This window comes from Gobio gobio (assembly GCF_949357685.1).
Source record: "Gobio gobio genome assembly, chromosome: 18".
In the NCBI taxonomy this organism is placed as follows: Eukaryota; Metazoa; Chordata; class Actinopteri; order Cypriniformes; family Gobionidae; genus Gobio; species Gobio gobio.
In genome coordinates this window covers 30,796,831-30,816,076 of record NC_137111.1, presented here as the reverse complement: position 1 = coordinate 30,816,076, position 19,246 = coordinate 30,796,831, and the positions used below count along the sequence as shown (strand labels likewise).

At 36.9% G+C, this 19,246-nt stretch overlaps 2 protein-coding genes across 3 annotated transcripts; one reads left to right on the top strand and one right to left on the bottom strand.

The window, feature by feature from the left end:
• Positions 1 to 1,548: 1,548 nt before the first annotated feature.
• bag3 (BCL2 associated athanogene 3) lies at positions 1,549 to 8,062 on the top strand. Of its 2 annotated transcripts, none has more exons than XM_079843454.1 (4): positions 1,549 to 1,940; positions 4,573 to 4,884; positions 5,721 to 6,017; positions 6,169 to 8,062. In XM_079843454.1, exons 1-4 carry the CDS (start codon positions 1,749 to 1,751, stop codon positions 6,856 to 6,858), a joined length of 1,491 nt encoding a protein of 496 aa, XP_079699580.1. In that variant the 5' UTR covers positions 1,549 to 1,748; the 3' UTR covers positions 6,859 to 8,062. The 2 variants fall into 2 exon arrangements, with proteins under 2 accessions (XP_079699580.1, XP_079699581.1); XM_079843455.1 differs by having other exon boundaries at positions 1,754 to 1,940; positions 4,604 to 4,884.
• A 943-nt stretch (positions 8,063 to 9,005) lies between these two features.
• On the bottom strand, positions 9,006 to 17,000 carry LOC307142057 (uncharacterized protein). The gene is made up of 11 exons (XM_079842582.1): positions 16,786 to 17,000; positions 16,496 to 16,566; positions 15,540 to 15,655; positions 12,578 to 12,706; positions 12,345 to 12,484; positions 12,176 to 12,260; positions 11,921 to 12,086; positions 11,606 to 11,802; positions 11,122 to 11,275; positions 10,482 to 10,609; positions 9,006 to 9,819 (listed from the first exon to the last, which is right to left on the bottom strand). Exons 1-11 carry the CDS (start codon positions 16,794 to 16,796, stop codon positions 9,505 to 9,507), a joined length of 1,512 nt encoding a protein of 503 aa, XP_079698708.1. The 5' UTR covers positions 16,797 to 17,000; the 3' UTR covers positions 9,006 to 9,504.
• Between the last annotated feature and the right edge of the window lie 2,246 nt (positions 17,001 to 19,246).

Here is a 19,246-nt window from a genome sequence, read left to right as displayed (position 1 = left end):
ACTGCTTAAAGCTGTACAACATGTTGAAAGGAAAGGTAACTGCCCTTGTATTTTACTATGGATGCACAATATATCGGCCACAACATCGGTGGGCTATCGGTTAATTTTTAATGTTATCGCATCGGTATCAGCCTTAAAGGGTTAGTTCACCCAAAAATGAAAATTCTGTCATTAATTACTTACCCTCATGTCGTTCGACACCCGTAAGACCTCCGTTCATCTTCGGAACACAAATGAAGATATTTTAGTTGAAATCCGATGGCTCAGAAAAGCCTCCTTTGGCACAATGTACTTTATACTCTCAAGAGACCCATAAAAGGTACTAAAGACGTTGTTACAAAGTCCATCTCACTACAGTGGTTCTACAATAACTTTATGAATTGACCTAAATAACGACTTCTATAGTGATGACCGATTTCAAAACACTGCATCATGAAGCTTCGAAGCGTTATGAATCAGCGAGTCAAATCATGATTCGGATTGCGTGTTAAACTGCTGAAATCACGTGACTTTGGCGATCCAACCCGCTAAATTGACTCAATGATTCATAACGCTTCGAAGCTTCATGATGCAGTGTTTTGAAACCGGTCATCACTATATGTCATTATTTAGGTTTTTTTTGCGCACCAAAACTATTCTCGTCAATTCATAAAATTATTGTAGAACCACTGTAGTGAGATGGACTTTACAACGTCTTTAGTACCTTTTATGGGTCTTTAGAGTGTATAGAACATTGTGCCAATGGAGGCCTTTCTGAGCCATCGGATTTCAACTAAAATATCTTCATTTGTGAGTTCTTATGGGTGTCGAACAACATGAGGGTTAGTAATTAATGACAGAATTTTCATGTTTGGGTGAACTAACCCTTTAATAAGAAAATTTGGCCGATATATTAAAGCCAATAAATAATGGATTATTTCCTTCAGCTGAGACACTTCAGATGCACTCTGTTCGCCATGATGCATTTGAATTAGGCTACTTGAAACATGATTGGAATCACTTTAAAAAAGGAAAATACAGTAAAGCACAAGTCTATCATATAGGCTAGGCTACATAAAATTATAAAGAGAACATTATTATAATTATGTGTTTGGGATATAGCTTTTAATGGTGAGACTTTTGTTTTTGTAATGCAGGTTCTCAAAAATCATATAAAAATTTGGATTTAGATTTAACGGGCAATATATCGGTTATCGGCTTTCAATTATAAACAATGATTGATTATCAGTATCGGCTAAAATTTTGGATGCACCGATAAAATATAATAACGTAATACAATAATGTATTATATATTTTACATTATTGTATTACGTTATTATATTTTATCTATATAACTAATTGAGTGATTATATGGGCTTCTTTTTACATCCTGAATCGTTTAGCATTAGGTGATCGATGACAAATGGGAAGAAGAGTAGAATGACTATAGAGTAGCCTAGGCTATAGATCAGATAGAGTTTTTTTAAAAATGCATACTGTCTGTCTTTAGAAACGAAAACTTAAAAAAAGCAACAAGTGTTCTCGGTCCAGTAAACCGGAGGGGGAGGCGAGTAAAGGAGTAAAGTGTCAGAGCGGATCTCTGTCTGGACGGTCAGGGGGTCATTTTTGGTCACACACGTGGGCGTCACAGTGAACCCTCGGCTAGAACTTTCTCGGTAGTCTTCGGAGGGACCTGCTGCTTCCAGAAACCCATCCCCATTTACAATACGTCATCAAACGGACCCTTTAAAGCGTCTGTAGCGGCTGTAATGGCACAATATTCGGGAGCGAAGCAATATCAGAGTATGAAAACACTGTCTCCAGTCGAAACGATGGCAACTAACGATCCTCTACCACCTGGGTGGGAGATCAAAATTGACCCGCAGACAGGTTGGCCGTTTTTTGTGGATCACAACAATCGCACAACGACGTGGAATGATCCGAGGCATGACACGAAAAAGGTAAGATGGGTCTTGATTTTGCTTTTGGAAGTTGCGCTGTCAAACGTGATCGGTTTTCAAACGATTTCAAAATGCAGATCTAGATATGGCGCGTTTAATAGATTACTTTGGGTTATGGCATTTTAGAGGGTGTTTCATCGAAAAAGACAATTTTGTTGAGTGCGTAGGCTGCGATCCCACTCAGTACATCCAAATCACAGCATACTTGAGCAGACACCGACTGTCTAGGGTAGAACAGCCACGCACTTGATAAATTTGCTTTAGCTCGCGCGTGAATCGCAGTCACCTCGGTTGAAATAGCGCTTCGCGTGCATTCGAACGGCTTGACGGAATATGCACAGGCGAAATATATTAGTGTGATGATCTCAGCTGAAGTGATTAGTGTGTGACGCACTGCAGTCATATGTGAGAGTGTTAGAACGACTCCACAATGTTTATTTAAAGCCTCGAGAACTACGCACACTGCGCTTGTTCTCCACATCCCTGAAACTGAACAGCATAGCACGTCCCTCAAAGTTTCCCTTACATGGGATTTGAGGAAGATCCACCCACTCACGGATTCTGCATTCCCAATGAATGGGCTTGAAAGTTACACACTGGAAGTGTCAAACTGTTCTGGAAGTACAAAATGTGGGGTGAGGGTGGGGGGATTCACGAGGGCTTGCCAGTTGGCATCTTTCATTAGATAGATCAACACTTGTCTGAGGTTAGTGTCACCAAGAATCTACTGGAAAGACACAGCTGCCAGGAGATAAACTGGGCGCTACTCTTGGCGTCCATGTCAAAAAAAGCAGAGGGCATGAGGTCATATACGCTAACTTGCCATTATTTTCTCTGTTTAGCATCTTAGTTTTGAATAAGCTTGATACAACTACACAACTCTCTAATTTCATAACATTATACACATTAAATCAGGTGCTTTACATTTTCTTCAGGCCTAGGAGTCCTAGAGAAAGGAATCAGATTAATTTTGAGTGTTGTATTTTAAGCTTGGCCTATAATAGCATGGGAATTTCCATATTAATGTCTTGACATATTTTGTTTCGAAGTTTACAATGCAAAGACCTGTAGTTGTACGTTACATTTTAATTTGGGATAGACGGTGAAACATTAGCTTAACGTCAGCATCTGAACTTTGTCATTTAGTAGTTTTGGTTGACACAGTCTTTTTTTCCTGTAAAATATATGGTAAGTTGCAGTCACATCAGCAAAACCAAACATGAACACATCATATTTGTTTGGCCAACTTGAACCCAAGCTGGGATTTTTTTTTCGCCCTCACACGATACTCTCAATAACATAGATTCCAATTGAGATGACTGGATTTCATCTGTGAAATTTCGCAGACGATGAGCAACATTAACTGTTCTGCGGCTTCAAAATCAGAATAGGTGTTTGGGATTTTATCTCATTTGATGTTTGTTGTGTCTGTGCACCTCTGATTTATATTGATGAGTAAGGGAGGCCCTCCCCCTCACAAAGAGTATTTTAAGACACAGTGTCAACAGCACAGGAACCCATTGAAAAATGCTGCCTAGAGTGAGTCATGGCATTAGAATCGACAGCATACTGGGTATATCCTGTAAGCCAATGCAGTCGCTTAACAGTTGCTGTTTACAGTGAGTTTTTACCCACTCATGTTTCATGTTTGATCCTGGACTGCCTTGTCATTGAGCGAGGGCATACTGACCTTTTCATGTCAAACGGATGAGAGTAAATGCGAGTTACGTTCAAGCTGAGTTTTACATTTACATACTGGATTGAAGCAGTGACCACTAGCATGTTGATTGGTTGGCCGCAGTAACAATAAATAATAGCATTTTACATTAGACAGATTTACAACGGGTGGAATTCGCAAATGACTGAGCATGACAAGTCGTAAAAGTCTACAACTTGACAGTAATGTGAAGCTAATAGGAAAAAATTAGCAGGTGTAAAACACTGTTAATCATTCACATCACATAATGTGTCATGTGTCTGTCTAGTAAGAGTGACTTTCAATTCACTGTAATCATAACTGATAACACTAAGATAATACCGATGTTTGAATATTAGACGTTGTGCTTGGTAGTAAAGCTCTATTTGATCACTTCTTATGTTTGACAATGTTTAACTCCCAAACGTTTGTTCCCATTGTGGCTGTGTACCCATTATTTTCCTTACAGTTCAGATTAATCATGAGAATAATGTTCTAGGTACTGATTTTGCAGGGTTTCTTCACAAAAAAAAAACATCTACATACCATTATCTCTGCCTCTGGCTTGGTTTTAATATTTTTGGCCATAGCAAAGTCATTGGTGCAAGTCAAAGTATTTTGTCATGCTGCTTGTAATGACATTGTTAATAACTGGAGCTTATTCAACAACCCAGTCAACCACATGCTTTAGTTATTTGCCTTCTCCTGCAAAACAATTTGGCATATAGCTACTAAATACTTCAGCGGAGAAGGAATGAAGAGCATCATCAGAAGTGATGTTGTTGATCAGACTTATGTTTACCAGAGTATACCTATTGCATTACTGGCATTATGGTGTTCAATTTCTCATCATTGCATGAGGATGCAACCAAATACAGAGTTAATTTTGAATATTCTTTTCAACTGATTTTTTTATTTATTTATTTATTTTTTCAGATTTTTTCAAATGGCCCCTCTATGTCCTCAGAGTCTCCTCAGGACATGCACAAAACATTTATTATACCTCAAGAGATGAGGCAACCAATGCTACGCCAGGGCTACATCTCCATCCCAGTCTCACATGACACTGAACCCAGGCTGCAGCAGTATCCAAGTTTCTCCTACTTCCATCCAGCAGTGCAGCAAAACTTGAGAACAGATGGACGTACACCTTCTCCGACCCCAACAGCACACTGTCGGCCTAGATCTCCAGTGCAGGCCCCATCAGAAGCATGTTTGTCTTGCTCTCCTGCTTCACATGGGCCTGAGGTAAGCCTCTATTAGACATGGCAGTTTCGGTCGGACTTTGGATTCATTGCGAAAGGTTAACATTCATTTATTGACTATCATGCTTCTCTGAAGGGTTTTCACTTGAACATTTCCCTTCCCTTCTTGGCATTTTCTTGCTAAATTTTTAATGTTAATGTTTTATTGTTTTAATTTTAAAAGTGTTAAAATTGTATAGGTTTCTGAAGATTAACACTTGCTATAAGTGGCAATATAAACACATTGCAGATTCATATGTTCCGCCTGTATTTACTGTGGCACTTCATGTTGGTATATCAACACTTGCCCAAGTTAATGCAATATTTTAAATATTCTGTTATTTTTTTTTAATAAATACACACAAATTATACACACATATATATTTATATTTTTTAAAACGCATCTTACATATTTTGTTTCTTTATTTGCTCTGCATTTCTGTATTTATTTGATCAAAAATGCAATACAACATTAATATTGTGCAATATTATTACAATTTAAAATAACTGTTTCCTGTTTTGATGTATTCTAAAGTGTCATACATTTTTCTGATGGCAAAGCTGATTTGGTACAAAAAAGTTCTTATTAATATCAATGTTGATGCAATAATGCTCAATGTTTTTTGTGGAAACCAGGAAAAAAATTTCAGTATTCTTTGAGGAACAGAATTTTTTTTATCGATTTGAAATATAATTTGTACCGTTAAATGTCTTTACTGTCACTTTTGATCAATTTAATGCATCCTTGCTTAATAAAAGTATTAATTTCAACTGTATTGTATAGTGTAACGTTAGTGCTAGCATTCTCCAAAATCCAACGGTATTTTTTATTTTCACTAGGTTCATCAACCACAGGTAACACACCAACAAATCAGTGGCCTTCATCAACAGCCCAGACCCAGTAATACAGGTCTCCGGGTGGGCTACATCCCTATTCCGGTGATCCACGAGGGTGTAGGGGGGGCCTTACAATCACAGCTTAGCCAAAGTTCTCATCATCCCACACGAGAAAAAATCCCAATCTACCGTGAGCAAGTGCCCATTCCGATTCAACAGAACCGAGCTGCCAGTCCCATCTCGGTCCCCTTAAGGGCCCAGTCACCAGTCATTTCTCAGATCATGGGAGAAAGACCCCAGGTACGTGTGTTTTAATAAGTTATTAGGTCTTTTTTGGCATAAGCTCAAGCCATTAATGTTCATTTATGTAATATTTAGTGTTATCATTGCTAAAGTGTTCAGAAGTAAGATATGAAATTAACAAAAGTAATTAATATTTTAACGTTGCCAGATCCAGCAACATTTTGGACATGCAGCAATACCACCTAAAGCTGAACAACCAATTGAAGAAATTATCAGACCGCCGCCTGCATTTGAGATTCCCATTCAGAGAGTGAGTGATGTTCCTCAACAAATACATCATCAACCAGTACAGCAACAGCAACATAAACAACAACAACCTACACAAACACCTCAGCCAAAAGCACATCAACCTATACCGCAGTCACCGCAAGTATCAGAGACATCCAATATTACCATACATGTTCCTCCAGCACCAGAACCCCAGGAAACGGCTGCCCCTCAAACACCTCAAGAAGTCCCACCTCCACAATTCCAGCCTGAGGAGACTCTGGAACAAGATCTGAGTCACCCAGGACTGATTAAAGTGCATCAGATATTGGAACGTGTGGAGAAACTGGCACATGATGTGAAATGTTTCGATGGGAAGAAGAATGATAAAAGATACTTGTTGCTGGAGGAGATGTTGACCAAAGAACTGCTGGCTCTGGACTCGGTAGACCCTGAAGGTCGCCCAGATGTGCGCCAGGCTCGGAGGGATGGTGTCCGCAGGGTTCAGACCATTCTTGACGAACTGGAGGTGTTTGGAGAGCAGTTGGCTGGTGACATGTGGTCCGAGATGAAAGGAGAGCGGAGTATGATTGACCATGCAAACACAGAGAAGGTCAAGGAGATTTCATAATTGCCCAAATTTGAGAAGAACACTAATCAAATCCCCATTCTTGTTTTTATCTGCACAATAATTATTAGTTGCATGCACGAATAATTGAAGTTTTCTGTTGGAAATGATCTAACGTGATTTGTTTACTGAGTGCAATCATGTGTGCTGTTATGTGATGCTGCTGTTGTCAGATCTCACCATGCCAGTGTCTTATAGCAAAAGACATAGTGGTGACAGGTTTTATTCAAAAACACATGAAAACGAGGCCTTGAACCAGAAGAAAGTATTTTAACGTCCAATAAGTATCTTTTGTACCATGTGGAATGAATGTTAAAATGCTTTTGAATATCCCTCATGTTTTTTGAAGTAGTGGGCTATCACAGTGAAAAGATTTGATTTGTAACATTTTTGTGTGGACTAAAAAAGAAGAAATGTATACATTTTGAATATAAAGCCATTCATTTTGGTTTTGGATTCTGGGAAGGTTTTGTCTATATAATATATATAAACAATGAAAGCTTTTTTAATGTAAAAGTTTGAACATCCTACAGGAGAATTATTCATTGTTGAGAGTGAGCTTTGCTGACAAAATTTACTGAGATGGTTCGAACGCTTGTCAGTATTGTTATTTGTTGAATGACAGTGATACAAATAATGCTATATTTTTATTCTATTTTTCTGTGCCAAAAAGAACATTTCCAGTAGTAAGAATGTTCTTCTTAAAAGTGTTGAATCTAAAAAAACATGATAAAATTCTCACTGAATATATGGTCGCCTTATGATGAAGGAACGGTTTGTTACAGCAGTCAGGGTCAGTCCAAAGTTGTAGTGATTCATGAACTCAAGAGGTACCAAAATAATTCTGTTTTATCAACATTGTGCCCTTGAGCAAGGCAACTTAATCACAACTTGCATGAAATGGACTTAAAAATGAGTGTACCAAAAATTACTTTGTATAATGTGTCGGCTCAGTTCAGTTTAAAACAGAGTGCTGTATGTCTCACAATACTTTTGTGAGGCTTTTTTATCTCAATGACCTGTTACTGACTTATTACTGATCGTAATAATAATGCGAACAAAACTGGTTTCAAAGTCTGTTTTGTGAAATAGTATGCAATGTTCAGTGTTCACAGCTTGGAAATTTGCAGTTTGTTAAAATGTCGACATGATATGGTCACACAAGCATAACTGCAAATAAAATATAATAAAGCAATTTGCTTACATTAAGTTGCATGGTTTTTAATTGACAACCACAGTTTTAAAAAAGATGTATAACTGTGTTTGAAGTGCTAAGGAACAAACAGGATAATGCATGGGCCATATAGGTATTATTTTTGTACAGTACAGGCATATTTTAGAGCAAAATTATAGTATGCTATACGTTGCCAGGATTAATGCATCAAAATAAATGAAACTCATCTGAGTTTAGTAAGGACATGGATTATATGATACAAATCAATATGTTGTGAATTCCTAGTTATAAAGAGGTCTTGTTGGTCAACTAAAACCACAGTGGTTAAAAGGGTGAGCTATTTAGTTTAAAAATGGTTCAAGAAATTAGTCAGCAGTGAAGTCCTTTCAGGCAAATTTGCAGAATAAAAGTTTCTTGAAAACTAGAGTGAGACCACAGCATTATGTAATCAATTGGGGATAATGTTACATCTAAATGGCATTTTAATTCCTCTTAGGATGGGCTTCAAAGACTATAATGTACCAAGGAGTTGGTGAGTGACGCCTACTGCCAACAGCTTTACCAGCCAGACAGCGAACAACACTTAACTGACCACTGATTACTGCATCTTTCCAGTCATTTTTAGGATGGACTTCTAAAGAATCTAAATTAAGATCTAAGTCTATATTATATTAATATAAATCAAAAGGTTAGTCTTAATTTTTACATACTCACTTAAAAATGTTGGGTTAAAAATAACCCAACAAATAACCCAACTGTGGGTTGGTATAGCACCTTCCCAACTGTGGGTTATTTTAACCCAATGCATTGGGTTAAAAAACAGTTGGGTTAAAAGTAACCCAACAGTTGAGTTAACTTTTTATTCATGTAATTTTAATAAAAAAAATTTTTTTTTATCAAATTTCATTTTCATTTTATGTTCTTCGTTTTCAAATACAGATTGTTTATTGAAGAATAAAGACAATAAATATGTTTTAACATGTTTTATTAAATGTAATAAATAAATAAATAATTAAAAGACTAAATAGTCGTGTAAAACATACACTAAGTGTTAAAGTTCAAATATTAAATTTAACATACTCAAAACAGAAATGTGCACACGTTACACAAAATACATTTAAAACACATGCACATACAGTACATAAATTCAAAACTTACACATAAATGCATATAAAGTATACTTTACTTTTTACGTATACGCAAATTCCAACAGATTCATAAGATGTGCACAAAGCACACAAATTTCAACCCACAAATCAAAACCACAGATGTGCATACAGCACACAAATTCCAACCCACATATTCAGAACCGCAGATGTGCATACAGTACACAAATTCCAACCCACATATTCAGAACCGCAGATGTGCATACAGTACACAAATTTAATACATCAAGAAATAAACATCCTTATTAAAAAGGTTACATTGTACGCAATGTGATATAAACACCTTAATATGTCTGTTGGCTACTGGACCTACTGATGAGCGGTAACATTGAATACAAAGTTTTTAAGGAGGTGGCAATGTATTGAAGGAACTCCTCCAGGAACATTATAGACGGCATGCTGCAAAAACTCCCAAATGGGAGCAGAGGGCTTTGGATAATTTATGTCGTAGATGTAGAACATTTTGAAGCATGCATCCACTGCTTGAAGTAAGGTCTCCTTTTCAACTGCCTCCCTGTTGAAAATTATGAAAACTTGCGAGGAGTTCTCTTTGTCCCCAAGCACCAAGACGTGTGGATCCTGGCTTGTCTCACAATTCAGGTATTGCACCATATTAGTTCCAACCTTAAAATAATAAATAAACTTTAGTTGGCATACATTGTGACGAACATTCCATGGATACAATATTTTATATATATATATATATATATAAATAAGCTAGAACTGTAGCAAAATCAACATGTTAAACATATCTAATCATTTTTGTAATACATTTTAATTTTAATAACTTATAAAACGTAAAACACACGTTGAAATTATATGTTAAAACCAGTGTAGGAAACAGAAAATGTATATTATATTATTAAATTTGGATTGGCATTTTGCTCCAGACGTTGCACATTTGGTATGGAAAATGTAAATTTAAATACAAAAATAAATTGTTAAATTGAAGATAGCTACCCATAAACTTCCCGAGGAGAGTGTGGTGTCATGTGAAAAGCAGATAAAACACATCAGTAAACACAATAATTACATCCCAAAGAGTAAGTAAGTATGCAAGTAAAAGATTGCATAATGTTTCATCTGTAAAGTACAGTTTTATATGGATAATGTAAAAAAAAAAAGTGTACAATAGTATTGATGTTTGTGTATATGCGATTATGTTAGCCAAAACAGTGGCAAAAAAGATTGTGCAATTTTTTTTACCAACATTATAAATTAACCTTTAAAAATTATATTTAAGAAAAAACTTTAATAGCTGATGTTGCAGTGTTGCTGTTACTTACAGGTTTAATGTCAATGAAGCTGCGCTTCATTTCAGCATAAGTTGGACGGACCATTTTCCCATTTGTGCAGTATGGCGATGATGGCAAGACAGCAGGAAGGGTTTTAAAGGCAACTTCAGCACGAACATCTTGAATGACAAGTTTACAGAGAATGCAAGTCAGAAAAAAGTTAAGCTTACAGTTTTCAAAAACCAGTGGATAAAATTGTGCATCACCATACTTTTTCTTGTTTAATTAATTACAGTATTCCTGAAGGAAATATTTATATTTATTCAATAACATACCAGCAAGAGTGAATTTAACATAGATATTTAGTTCCCTTTCAGTCAGTACACTGACGTAACGTCGCCGTTCCCTTCCTTCAGAGAACGAGGGTTACATACGTAACCGAGACCATATTAAAAGTACTTTTGGAAATTTCACCTTTATTTTCTTGGCCGAATTTTTTACATTTATTTCAAAGAAAGAAATTGAGCAAGTGATATGGAACTATATATAATATAATCTGGTCAACAGACCTGAAACTACCCGTGCAGTTACTGAAAATTCAGAACATCAGTTAACCAAACAAAATATAACATTTTAGAGCTCTATAGTAAACATGTGGTGTATTATATGTAATTTTAATAGGATGCCCTACCATTTGTCAGTGTTTCCAGACTTTCTAGAAGGACATCAGCAGCCTTGGGTTCTTTTCTTGCAAAAAGTAAAATCCGGTCAGTGAAGACAGGAGCCCAAAACTCATAAAGGCGATCTGCATTGTCAGGAAATAAAACTCCAAAGTCCTGTGATATCTAAACAAAAACATTAAATTGCTATTTTTTTCAAGATAACAATAGAATGAAGAGGCTAAAGCATTTTACTTTTCAAAATCAATGTAGTTCCCTTGCGATACTACACGAGTACTGCGAACCAAACGTTGTGCAGTTTACACTGCGTGATTGCATAAAGGCTTCAGAATCTGAGAAAAAGGAGTTTTCCCCATAGCGTCTTGTCTTATTAGGCTTAATAAGATGAACAATGCAGTACTCGTTCCATATCGAAGCGGACCAAGGTTACGTTAGTAACAGTACGTTTCTACTACAGGCCAAGACATTTCCTATAATGCACATCATTATACTCACCATGCCAGGAAAGTCATGAAGTCTGGGATATTCTCTGTTTATTTCCTCAACAGTTTTTGTACCAGAGGACCGAATCCATGCAGCTCGATGAGGTGCTGTACGTTTCATGAACTCCTCAACTTGGCTATGAGGGCTTCTGTTGTTCTTTAGCCACTCAATCATTGTGTGCATTTCAGTCAAAGATGACTCAGACTCTACTGCAGATAAAACATTAAATTGAGGGAAAACTTGTGAAAAAACCTGTGTGATAAACTATCTCTTGACCCTTCAATAATGCACTTGTTCATAAAATCATGACCCATCCCTAGCTCTAACCTGGCAGTGGAAAACTTGGTCGGGATGAGGAATTCAGGGATGGCTGTGGATGGCTTTGCCGTCTCTGACTGTGTGGGGCTCTAACACGTTTCCTCACATTGCGGAGTCTTTCTTCCAGGTAACCTGTTGCAGGGTGACGATAACGACCAGGTGTATACCATGACTCCTGCAGCAAAGAAATATAAAGAAATTAGTGGGGACCAATACTCTTTATCAGCTCTTGATTATCTTCTAATAAGAATGAGCACAACTTACATATCCATGTCCCTCATTGTTCTTCAGGCAAGGAAACTGGGCAGTTAGTGCCAAAGCCATCTCCTTTTTGATCTCAGCCGATGGGCTTAACAAATAAACAATAATTTTAATAATTTAAAAAGGCTAGTTTATTTATTAAAATTTATTTGTCAAGTGATTTTGCACGCACTTTTCCCCAAACCTTTCCATCAAATGAGAAACTAAGAACCGCACCATCTGACGTCGCTCCTTGAGGCTTAGGTGTCTGTCTCTGTCTAAGGATGATATTAATGATAATCCTCCAGATTTTCTGAGTATTTCTCGTATATCCTATGAAAAGCAGAATACATGAACTAAAACATTCCATTCATAAAATAATTGGCTAAAATTAAAGTTCAGGTGCATCAAAAGACATGCTATTACAAAGGTTGAGTTGCTTGTTGTTCTGATCTGGCAGCTTTCCACTATTGTCTGTGTTGGGGTTGGTGGATCGTTCCTTATAGGTGACTGACTGCGACATGACTGATGGTTAACAGGGCTATGGCCCAGAGACTGTTTTAAAAAATAAACAGAGGTAAATATCAGACTGTATCCGCAATCACCCACAATGACAACTACCTGTACCTGTATTGAAGACTCTATGGATGCAGCTATGCAGAATTGGTCTCACCCTTTCCAATTTTCATGTGTATTTTTCAACCCTACCCATTGTGTCTAACGTGTGAGAACTATGTACTGAGGAGTATATTTACAAGCACATTCTGTGGTACATGAATCTGTCTGAAAGGAAACCTAAAGAGGAACTGAATATATAAGTTTTGTAAAAAAAAAAAAAAAAAAAAATCCCATCATTTATAGTGCATGGAACACTTAGAAACGCCGATACCGTAGTGGAATATAGCAATGGTCATTATCACAGTCAAATGACTTGACTGCATGTAATGGGTGAAAATCATGCAGTTCACTGACACTAATTGCTTCCAAAACTTGGTCAGGAACAACAACATACGCAAAGTAGTGACGACTGAAACAAACTGTTGTCCATTTCTGAACTATTAGCTTCACTTTTTCATCAAGAGTGACAATTTTCTTGATACAACCGAACTGAGCATCTCCATCTGTAGTGCAGGACATGAAAACAGTCATCCCTGGCCTATATACGGTGCCATTAACCTTGACCCATGAGGGGATATAAACCTCACTGGAAAGGGGAAAATCTTCCAAGCTACCAGTAATATCTTGAACACCCTCGACTGACTGAAGAACGGACTTTTGACCTGAACCAATCTCAGTTTCCTTCTTGAACAACCTGCCTGTCAACAGCTGAAAGCACAGCATCATTTGATGCCTGTATGCCATGGTCTGTGTGATATTTTTGAAATTACAAGTGACATGGCTTAGTCTTTTAAAAAAGCTGTGTTTAGCCTCAAATCTCATGGTCCAGAAGTTGACAAGTGGGCCTATCTTTCTAAAAGCAGATGGATAGTGAACCATGAAATGGTGTTTCGGTCTTAAATGCAAGTGAGGGAACAACTCTAGGAAGAGTGTATGATGGTCTTGTATGAGACTTCGGAGGTATATTGTGGCCTCAGAAGTCATGGATGGGGAAAATATCATTTCCATACAAGACAACAGTAGAAGCAGCAGTTCCCAGTACTTGTTGCCATGTGGTATTAAGTCACCTATTAGAAGGGGAAGAAATCGCAACAGACACCACATTTGTGCTGCACTCTGACGTATCATGGTACTGCTGGGGTTTCTAAGTTCATGACTTGACAGGACTGATGGCTTATTGCACCGATCAACAAAACCATAATCAAAGCTTGTTAGCCTGTAGTTTAGAGTATCCAGGCTAACGTGGCCTTCAGCTATAAGTTCAGACAGCACTAGTTTCACCTCAAGAGGGCCAACACCCTCTAAAATATCATGCATGATATCAGGTGTAACATTGTCAACAACACTGAAGAATGCAAGCTTGTCTAGGACACATCTCCGTTTTAAGCCAGTTTCAGTAGGATTGTTAGTCTGTAAATCCTGACTATAATTCAGTGCATTGCGCAGCAAATTTGGATCCTCTGCTGTCTGGCTGTGGAGAACTGGTTTGTTAATTTTGCACAAACGACAGACACTATTTGCTGAAAAACTCTCTGAAAAACCAAGAAGAGAATTCAGGGCAAGATTGTCACCACACACCTGCGCAACACCAACCTTTATGGTACCACTGAATTGTTCAGTCTCAATTTGAATGCCATTTTGTTCTAAATCTCTCAAATCTTTAACTATGCATTCAAGAACTGAATCCATGCCATATGTCTTGACGTCGTCTGACTTGTACAAAGCCAACAGAAAGCATGCTGACAATGAAGACATCAGCTCAGGTGGTAAACATCGAATTTGGAAGTAAATTAGCCCCAGTTTGTGAATTGAAGTCTTGGAACCAATGGGATTTACAATTTCACAATCGTCATTATACAGGGACAGCGGAATGGAAAGGTCTTTCGAAAACAGTTGGCTTGTTTTGTACTGATCACCATCATTGTAATCAATGAGGGCACCATCTTTATTTTGCTTCTGAGAAAGGATTTTTTCCATAGTACCTGGGCTTTCTAGTATTTTTTTAAGGACAGGCTGCAAAGGAACATATTGAAAGGTGTCCTGGACTGCTATTTGTCTCACGCTGCCAGTCAGTGCATCCAAACGCTGGACATATGAAACGCCTGGAAAATGCTTAGACTCTGGCTTAATGAAAAACCCTGTTTGAGAAAAATACTTCATCTGTTTAAAGTCTGAATCCAAGTCCAACAGTGGTTCAGCAGCTCTCTCAAATTGATTCTTTAAGGCACTGACATCAGGGTGATCTGAGTGACCAAGTCGATGCAAAAGAGCCATTGTCCTGGTCTGCAAGTTACCTACAATATCAGTGATCAAAGAGGATGTTTGTTTCACCATGTAATTGATTGCAGAATAGGTTTGATTTGATTGGGCTTTAAGCTTGGCAAGGAAGCATGCCACTCTGTAGGTTATATCTTCCTCTGCTAAATCATCCCAATCCTCGGTTTCCTCATCACCCCCAGAGTCAACCAGTGTTGTTGATATAGTCATGTTTTCTGATGGTGACTGTGTTGGAATTTGTTCGTGCAAATCTGTATCTGTTGTGGATGAAACGGTTTGACAAATGTGTTCTTTTAATATGTGTCTCTTATATGACCATAAATAGTTGAATGTTCGGTTACAGCCAGATTCACAACATCTGAAGTGGGTGCTAGCACTGTTAATGCCATGGATCAAACGTAGATGTGCAAAAAATTCTTTTGTTTCCCCTGAAATTGCCTTATTGCACTTGAAACATGTCAGCAAAGTCATTGTTTAGCTAGTGTAAACTTACTCCCAAAAGTTCAGAATGAAATTTCTTGAATTTAACCCTGAGACCAATTCTTGGAATTAGTGCAGCAATGCTCGTGTCATCCAACAGCATAAAGCCATCTTCATCCACTTCTTCCTCTGTTAAGATGAAACAGAAAAAGAATCATTAGTCAATGAAAGGTAAACTAGTCTTAAAAAAACGGTCAAATTAAGTTAAATTAATTTGTGTAGTGCTTTTTCACAATACATGTTGTTTTAATGCAGCTTTACAGAAAGTCATAGGCTCAGTAGACAGCCAGGTTAAGCCAGGAATATGCCTTAGCTCAATTAGGGCATTTAAGTAACTTTTGTATATTTGCCTTAAAAAAACCTTACTAGTATGCATCTTGAGACAAAACAATGGCAGTGACATATTTTAAGATACATATTAAAACAGCGCAAACATGCATTTTAGTCTGAAAATGAGTGCGTGCATGCTTTCTTACACAAAATAAGATATTTTAAAGAATATTATTAACCGAACAGTTGACAGTAGCCATTGACTTCCATAGTAAGAAAAAAATATACTATGGAAATCAATGGCTACTATCAGCAGTCTGGTTACCAACATTTTTGAAAATGTCTTCGTTTGTGATCAACTGAAGAAAGAAACTCATACAGGTTTGGAACAACGTGAGGGTGAATAAATGACAGAACTTTCATTTGAGTCAACTATCCCTTTAAGAGATTGAAATATTGGTTTGTGTTCTAAGTGAGAGTAAGCTAGTCTCAAAAAATATGAAAGGATTGGTAAAATAGCTGTCTGTCAAAAAGTCTGATGTGGGTTTAACATTTTCCTCACCCACAAGCCGTTCCAAACCCGTAAGACCTTTGTTTATCTTCAGAACACAAATTAAGATATTTTTTGTGAAAAAATGGTCTTAAAAAAATAAATAAATAAAAAACACTTATGCATCACTAAATCAATTATTTACTCACCTTGAAATGTTTCTATTAAATGGCAGAGGTTCCACTGTTGTAGTTTTTCCCTAACAAATGAATCCATTAATCTAAAACAAAAGTATAAACATGTTTATCACAACACATTTAATATGCAAAATTGCCATAGCTTATATGATATATATAAAGCTAATATAAGTAGAGGTTAACTTCCATTACTCCTGTAGCACATTGAATACAACATGCATGACTAGTATGTACAGCAATAAAGCTTTGAGAATATAAGCTTTGAGATATCAGTTTCAAAATCATTCTGATGGTCCACTGACCTCACAAACATCGGTTATAGGAGGATTTTTAAGTTTGGGTGGGCGCTAGTACGAAATACAGAGCAGATTTATTTACGGCAGCGCGCTTTCGACTGTGTTTTTTTTTTACGTTGCTTTTATAACAGCGAAGTCAGTAAAATCAAACGCTTTACACTTAATCTCACAGCGTTGGTGTGGTATCTGTCATCCGATTTAGGTGTGAGCTAACGTAGACTGGTCCGAGCTGATAAATGGTCCGTGCAGCGTTATCACCCTAATATTGATTACCTACTTTAGTTAGTCCTATACATCTCACCAGCTACTTTTATTGACGTTAGGCAATATATCTCTAAACGGTTTTGCTAATCATTCGGTTACGGTTATAATTACTTTATTAATGCTAGCGAACAAACTGGGATAATAACAACAATCGATATTTTCTCCGGAGAAGAAAAAAAAAACTGACTAATGAATTACAAAAAATATATAGTTAACGTTTCAATACACATTACTTAATGTTATAAGAGTTATATACATCATAAAAAGATATTACTTACCTTTCATAAACTGGTTGCCGCTGAAGTCCGTTGACCGTGACTGAATGACCGTTAAAATTTGAACCATCGCTGTGGAAACCGTATTTAACCCAACGGCCGGGTTATTACTAAAAAATAACCCAACGATGTTAAAATGACCCAACATTTTTGTAAAATAACCCAACATATTGACCCAATATGTGTAACCCAACGGTTGGGTTAAAAAAATAACCCAACGTTTTTTACTGTGTAAGTATAAGCAGGAGCGCCGCTAGCAATTTTGGGCCCTATGAAAGAATATGATGTTGGGCCCCCTACCGCACCAACCTAGCTATCCAAAATCTTTGTCTGCAATTTAATAATACTGACCAATTAAGCTCTGCTCGCTCAACCCAGAATGCCCCAATTGGCTGATGAAACATTGATTAAAATTAAGATACAATTTATAAAAAAAAAAACTGAATGAAGTGGTCACAATCATGTCTGACCCACTCCATGTCTCCTGGCATTGCGCATCTTATGTCCTTTCTCACTCATGCTGTTCACTTTTCATAATCAACATAGATTGACAACATAGACAATAACATTATAATATTTAAACATAAATATAAAACAAAATACCTTTTCTTAATGGCTACAACAATAGTAGCCTACAGTACAGAGAAATTTCATGGCAGAGTGGGATTTGAGCAAATGTCGTTTTACCTGTGAGCATGAGCGGTTCATGAGTGGAGCATTTTGCTGGATTTTGCCGGAAATGCAGAAATAAACCATAATTTTGTTTTGTAATGTAGATTAGACATTTACAATTTCTATTACATTACTACTAGTACTATTACTACTAATAAAACCAATCTCTGGGGACCCCAAAAGTGTATGGGCCCTAAGAATCGTCCTAACCCCCCACCCCCCACCCCCCCTTAGCGGCGCCCCTGAGTATAAGGCCTACATTCCAGCGAGTTTCAACCCAATTTCAATTTGCCAAAACATTAAAAAAAAATCAGATTTTTTTGCTTTTTTTAGGGACCATTCACACAGATCTCATTTTGCATGCGAGACACATACAGGGGTGCTGTAACATATCAGACAGGCTCTCCCCAGCCCCCTGGAATGCAATTTTGCACGGGGCAATAAACTGTCAAGGAGGCCCATGAAACTAGTGCTTATTTACATAGAAAAACAATGGTAACAGCAGTTCACACAGAACATGTTTTTGCTTTTGACCAATGTACTGCATTTTATGCATTCCATATAAGCGCTCACATGGTCTAATGTTGCTATGGTTTCCTACCCATATTTTAAACATCACAGCAACATTACTGCTAAATAATGATAAATAGACAAAATTGGAATATGGCAGTGATTCATCAATTTATTAAACATTACATTTCCCCAAAACATTCGATTATTAGGATAAGTGTGACCCCCCACAATGAAATGTATAATTGACACACTGCTCGACTTGAGTGATTCATATTTTAACCCACAACCATGAATTTACATAGAATAACACCAACTTTTACAACCCTTCAAATATTGCATCAGCAATATAACTGAATTATATCAACAATTAAGGGCTCTCCAAAATACAATGCAATACAAGTAACGATCTAACATAAAACTATACATCAAAACAAGTATTGCAGGTGGGGCATCTATTTTTTTGTTTTTATTTCATAGCAAGAACAAAAACAACATACATCATACACATACAGAGGATCACAGTGTATTCAATTATTATCTATTACATTCATAATAGCATCAATGAAAACAACCGAAAGAATACAAAACATTTAAATATAAAAATATATACAGGGGAAAACGTATACAACAATTCCAAAAAGAAAAGGATCAAAATATTATATACATCCGTTTCTCTTTTTTATTAAACATAATATAGGCTAATGTTAGGTTAATTTATTATTAGCCATTTCTGATTCTGTATA